The 6775-nt window shown below is 41.2% G+C and overlaps 1 protein-coding gene across 1 annotated transcript in view; it reads right to left on the bottom strand.

The window, feature by feature from the left end:
• Positions 1-495: 495 nt before the first annotated feature.
• Positions 496-6775, bottom strand: part of LOC106604231 (V-set and transmembrane domain-containing protein 4) — a 29541-nt gene continuing 23261 nt past the window's right edge. The window contains exons 3-8 of the mRNA XM_014198698.2: positions 3469-3519; positions 3192-3302; positions 2812-2845; positions 2457-2596; positions 2101-2174; positions 496-1354 (exon numbers count right to left, since the gene is read on the bottom strand). Of these exons, the coding sequence (XP_014054173.1) occupies positions 1172-1354; positions 2101-2174; positions 2457-2596; positions 2812-2845; positions 3192-3302; positions 3469-3519 (593 nt within the window). The 3' untranslated portion in view covers positions 496-1171. The remainder of the gene's footprint in view (positions 1355-2100; positions 2175-2456; positions 2597-2811; positions 2846-3191; positions 3303-3468; positions 3520-6775) is intronic.

Here is a 6775-nt window from a genome sequence, read left to right as displayed (position 1 = left end):
ATAATTATTAAGCGTGATTACAATTCATTTAATTTGAATAAATGTTCCCATTAGAGGGTTCATCCCAGTCACTGACTCCACCTCCTCCTCCTTCATATCGCTCTTCTCGCTCTTTGCCCCCACTTTCTCTCTCTCGTTCTCTCCATCCATCCCATCACTCCATCCATCCTTCACAATCTGACCTTCACAAAATGGCCTCCTCCTTCACTCCTGGTGGGCAGTAGAGCATGGAACCTCCTACCTCCGGGATGAGTCACATTTGTTTATGTCTGTGGTGTTTATGATGGGTGTGTTGTTGAAAATCTAGAACATAGACTGAAAATGAGGAGTGCTGCTGTGCTTAAGTAAGATGTCTGTCTTTCTGTCCCATGAGATCTCTGTCTATAAGCTATTTCTAGTGTTTAGCCTTAGATTTTCTGCCATATATTTTCCTGATTACCCTGATGTAGATGTGGGTCTATATGCTCAAGAGAGTATAAAGAACATGGACAGTTGTTTACGAACTCAAACAGTTTATTGAAACAGGAAACAAATATGAAAAGAAGGACCATATCATATGTATTTCAGGTTAAATTCAGTTATAAAATGATGTATACAGCAATTTATATATGAAACATCTCCACAATCGTTAGATACATTAATAGCCTATTTACACATTTCAACATTAAACAGAGTTCCAATGCTTTCTGCCTGAGCCAACTTGTTGTTTTGCCAATATGTTTGCAATGTAATGATATACAGTAGCTAGCATGTAGCTAGCATTGCTGAATGCAGAAACAATTATTTTACACACATCTCTAACACAGAAAATCTGGCACCTAGACAAAACCACCAGCGATGCAAACAAACAACACACAAAACCTCATAGATATTTCGTCAACAGAGTCAAGGTGTGAAGCAGGTTTTTCTTGTTTATCTCGTTGAGTCCTTTGAAATAATAATGGTTTGTTTAATGGATGTGATTCGGTGAACTATGCTCTGTCTGAAACCTCGAAGGTTCATAGCTTGTGCCAAAACTTTGGCTCAGCAGGCTAACACAGTCTATTGGCGCACATCAATGGCCAAAAGGCAGTGCCAAAGATCCGATGAGTCTATGTACTGTATCTTGCCAGGTCGCCTACACAAAAATATGTTTTCAAACTCAAAGTCCTTTCCTGGTTAAATAAGACATCTACAGCGGTTTCTCCCGGAATAGGATCTGGGCGTAGACAGTGTCAGAGCTGGAAGGGCTGGAGGCTAGAGGCTCGGGGATGGAGAGAGAAGACGGAGAGGTGGAGGAGGAGGGAGGTTCAGGCCTGGGTCGTACTAGCTCCAACTCTGCATACGTCAGGCTGTCCTCCTCATAGACGCTCGACTGGAAGAGAGGAGAGGAGTGGAAAAGGAGAGTTAAAGGTTGACATAGTTAAAACCTCTCTCCCTATAATTTGCAGTCATTGAAGGTATTTGTTTTATAACAGGATACCATTTAGTATAACAGGAGAACATTCTGTGTAGTGGAAGAACTGGACAGGGATCTAAGGAGGGGGAATTTTGTGTAGTGATAGATTATTCGGTATAAAAGGACCTCTATCCCATATCCTCAGATCCCTTTCTAGTCACACTAATCCAATCAGCAATCTGCGGCGAGCGACTCCTTCCTGGCCAATCAAATTCAGACCAGGTGAATTACAACCAATTAGAGCAACCCTTAGCTATCGACAGATTGAAAAATGATTGGTGATCCTCTGATTTTTTTGTTATGGTCAATATTTTTATGACTGAATAAATAATTGTGTTGGGGAAGCAATAAAATTGACTAGAATTAGCGGGCTCATAACAGGAGGACAGAACAGCAATAATAACAGTAGAGAACACACACAACAGCCCTCTGAGACCAGCTCCCTTCTTAGCTTCTACACCCAATAACTCAATTGAAAAATATAGGAAAATGTGCTTTTTAAATGTAAACCTTATACAATTTGTAACAAAAAGAATAAACTGAGAAAATTATTAATAAAGGATATGACTCAGAAGGCAGAAATCCTGTAATGTAATAATACAACATTACTAATGTGTTGTAATGGGCTGAGGGTGTGGGTGAACAATAAGAGGAGCTCTTACCCTAACCGGCCTCCTGGGCTGGCTCTTTAAGCGTAGAGGTTTCCTGGGACTCTGTCTCTCTGCAGCTACAGGCACTGGAACAGAAGAACATGATTGATTTCTACTAGGTCGAAACTGTAATAGGTATTCTAAGTTCTTGTTTATCTAGGATTATCTATCTATTCTCACAGAAATATTAGAATGGACATTCCCATTCTGGTCAACGTTCTGTGCTGGTTGCGGACCGGTGCCCAATTTGGACATAGCCATGAATGTATTGTCAAATTGCCATGGTCTAAAGGGGTTTCCCCGTTCTAGTCATTATATTTGAATGCTACTGTTGTGAGGTCATTCTTGAGTACACAGATGTATTGTACCTTTCTCTGGTATGTGTGGCGGTGTCTCCTCTGGTTCTTTGGGTGTGTCTCTCCTGCATGCTTTGTGTCTCTTCTCCTTCCTGTAGTTTCCAGAAGACAGGCTGGCGGAGCTCACTGAACTGGTCACCGTCTCTCCAGAGCTGGGGTTACACAGGAACAGCAGGGGTTAACATTAATGGGTGTTTAAGCAGCAACGACCATCAATCACCCTTGTAAGATATAAGTTATTTTAGAAAGACGTAATTTTGGAAGTTGTCTAAATTGTATTAATCTATGATCTTCCAAGTTGTGTACAGTATTAATGTGAGTGTTAGCCATTGATCATGGAGATTATGAATTCATGGTAAAGACTTACCAGCTCTCTGGACACTTGACCAGGTAATAACTGGCTGTAGAGAAGAGAAGTCAGAGTTAGGGGCTAACAGGGGGCGGCAGGTAGCCTAGTGGTTAGAGTGTTGGACCAGTAACCGAAAGGTTGATAGATCGAATCCCCGAGCTGACAAGGTAAAAATATATTGTTCTGCCCCTGAACAAGGCAGTTAACCCACTGTTCCTAGGCTGTCATTGAAAAAAAAAATGGTTCTTAACTGACTTGCCTAGTTAAATAAAGATTAAAAAAACAATGATGGTACAGCATTACAGTGAAACACTGTTTCTTTCTGTAAACCAGGCACACAAGGCTACGAAACACAAGTGACGGGGAAGAAAAATTGTAACCTTTGAGTGTGTGTGTACCTTTTTTGAGTGTGTGACGTGTGTGCAGGTACTGGCAGGTGAGGACCAGCGTGAACAGCAAGATGGAGAGCAGTCCCAAGGAGCAGAGGAGCACTGCACACAGGTACACATCTGGAACACACATACATGTTTTACTATCAAAGTGGGGACACATCTATAACACATCTGGAAGAGTAAGACAGGCACAGGAATGTCATGAAAGAAGTGTAACACTAGCGCTAATGTTGTCAGTACAGGACAATGATGGGCTGAGTAAAGACAAATGAGAAAACTCTACCTCCAAATAGACGCCACACTCCCTCATCGCTCCTGTCCAGTGGGATGTATACTGACATAAAAAGAGAACATTGGATACAGTAAGTGAAAAATCAGTAGACATTGGTAATATAAATGTCAAGTGCTTTATTTTACTCACCTGTGTGCAGGGTGGGCAGAGTTAGCACTTTTTTAGACTTTTCAATTGGTTTCAATTGACATCAAGTGCACCTCAAGTGCTAAATCAAGTGTTTGTCATACTATTTTGTGTACTGTATGTATTTGACCCAGGTCTGAACATTAGCATTTCATCTAATGTAGTCTAAGAAACTCAATGAAAACAGTAGAGTGTTTGCTGAAGACAGAGGAAAACTGAAATATGTATGTTAGTGAAATGGTACATTCTTTGTGTGCATTCACCCATGGCAGCAGACAGACTCCCTCAGTAGTTTACAGAAATACACTGAAATACACCCAGGCCCAGACCGCCATCAGACTGAGGCAGAGAGAGATGACTGCAGGGCTTGCCAAACCCACACAACCCCACAAACAGGGCTGGCTGGAGAGTGAGGGGGTTCCCCCATCTTCAAGTCTACTGAGCTTGTGCGGGCGTGCACATATGATTGTGTGCATGATTATGAATGAGTGTGTGCATGAATATGAACGTTTGTGGATATGAGTATGAATGTGTGTGGATATGAGTGTGCCAGATAAGGCTTTCAGTATGAGCCAAGGGCATTTAGGAGAACAGAGGAGAGGAGTGAGATTGAGGAGAGATGGAGGAGAGATGGAGGATAGACAAAGGAGAGGAGAGATGAGAGGTGTTCTACATACTTAGCCTCTGAACCTGTAAATGGGATTTTAATATGCCTCTTTAAAACAGGGAGTGATACAACATTAATACTCACTCACTTCAGTTAACCTGAGATGGCTTTCTATTCTTACCACCCATATAGCATATCTGCTCCAGGTACATTGAGATAATGCTGTCATGTTTAAATTTTTACCTAAATATTGACATGTACAGTATCTCAGTAATAGTTAGTGATATACTGTAGAGATAAAGCGCATACAGCTGTATTTGTCTGAACAGAGGCTAACCTTGCTGATAACTGAAGTGATGCGGAGGGCTGTTCCAAGAAAGATGAGGTACAGGCTTGTTAGTGAGGGGCTCACACACACAGACACACACACACAGTACTAAATATTTATGTTTGAACATCTTGAAGAACGATCTGGCCTTAATGGCCATGTACTCTTATAATTTCCACCCAGCACAGCCAGAAGAGGACTGACCACCCCTCAGAGCCAGGTTCCTCTCTAGGTTTCTTCCTAGGTTCCTACCTTTCTAGGGAGTTTTTCCTAGCCACTGTACTTCTCCATCTGCATTGCTTGCTCTTTGGGGTTTTAGGCTGGGTTTCTGTAAAAGCACTTTGTGACATCTGCTGATGTAAAAAGAGCTTTATAAATACATTTATTGATTGATTGACATGGGCCGTGTCAGAAATCTGTCTCACCTACTACATACTAAAACTGCTTACTGTGTACTTATCATACTACACACTATTTATAACGCACTGTTTAGTAAAGCTGTATGTAGTAAGGAACAAATATCAAAATACTAGGCTCACCTATACTGAGGATGCATTATCTAATATGCAAATGCATTGTTTACCGCCATTTGTTCATTTTGGTACTGTGCATACCCTTATCTGATTATCAGCTGTTGTCAAACACCCATGGATCTGAAAAGACGATTCTCTTCATCAATAGCGTGCAGTGAATTCTACAAGATGAAAAGCCGGAATGAGTATGACGTCCTGGCATTTAAATCATACTCAATTTTCTAAATATCACATGGGCTACCATAAAAACGTTCTATTTTAGCATACCCAATCAGTGTACTATTTAGAACACAGGTATGGATATTTGGACACAGCCATGGTTTCAGCTGTTTCTACTAGCCCTATAGCTTCTACATCAGACAGATGTGCATTGAGAATATAAAAGCATTTCTGAGGCCAGATGTTCAACCTTTTATACTGTTTGCTGTAGTCAAAAGGCAGTTGAGCGATTGTATGTAACAGCACCAATGATGTCATATAAACATACTGAATGAAAGATTATGTTCATGTCTATGAACAGCACTGACTGTTCTCCGCAACGTAGTTGAAAAGAGCAGAAGTCAGCATTTGACTGCAGACAGTGGTCTGGGGTGAGTGTGTGGGCGAGAGTTGGCCATCTCTCTGCTTGCTACAGCATCTCTGCTCTGACTGGTTTGGGTTAGGATTAAGTGTGTGGGCAACAGTTGGCTATCTGGTATAGCATATTTGTTCCGAGGTGAGTGAGTGGGCTGTCTCAGCAGGGTGTAGTCTTTGTTTTCTGACTGAAAGGGACTGAGTTGAACAGTCAACTACACTTCATGTCTCGCCTCTCGCTCTCTTCTCTCCCCCCTCTCTCTTCCCCCCTTTCTCTTTCTCTCTCTCTTTCGTTCTCTCTCCCCCTCTCTCCCCTCTTTCTCTCTCTCACTCTCTCTCTCGATCTTCTTTCAGACTGTCTTGCGTGCGTTTTTCTACAGTAAGTACATTGCCAAAGGTTTATACAAAGTTGCCAATGTATTTGCAATTGATATAAACAAGCGACATATAAAAATATGCTTCAAATGAAAACAGAAATGACCGCATTAAAAAAAGAAACAGTAGACTATTTTAATCAATTTAGTTATATTTTGCTATTTGTAGGCTACTGTCTGTATTTGCCTCAATATATTTTATGATGTGTAACCTAACATGTGCGCAACGATGTGCCAAATCTGTGATTTTGTGCATTTTCATAGGCTAAGCATTATAATAAGCCGCCTCAATATTTGCAGCCGTAGGTAGAAATATCTCTGTGGGAGCTGATCCGTTGTCAGTATTGTGAAATAATTATAATGTTAAGGAAAGATTTGAATGGAGAAAGCTGATCCGTGAGCAGCACTCCCTTTCTTTCGATCCTACTCTATCATTATTGTTCCATCACTATCAGGAAACTGGGCCCGGGGCATTTTTTCATGCCACGACCCACTCATCCTGCTGTGTTGAGAATCCGGGGTCGTATTCATTGGGCACTAAACAGAGAAAAACAACCTTACTGAAACAGGGAGGGACTACCTGAAGTTGTCCTCCAATAAATATAATTTTCCATTACAAAATAGTTTTATTAGTCGTACAGGACGCACATGGTATACACTGTCCAGCTAAATGCTTACTTGCAGGTTCCTACTCGACAATGCAACAGCAATTAGAAATAATATAATAATAAGAACATAAAGTAAATGGCTCAGTAAA

Source organism: Salmo salar, chromosome ssa01, assembly GCF_905237065.1.
Source record: "Salmo salar chromosome ssa01, Ssal_v3.1, whole genome shotgun sequence".
Lineage (NCBI taxonomy): Eukaryota > Metazoa > Chordata > Actinopteri > Salmoniformes > Salmonidae > Salmo > Salmo salar.
The sequence above is the reverse complement of the archived record's forward strand: the minus strand, read 5'-3'. Positions and strand labels throughout refer to the sequence as shown.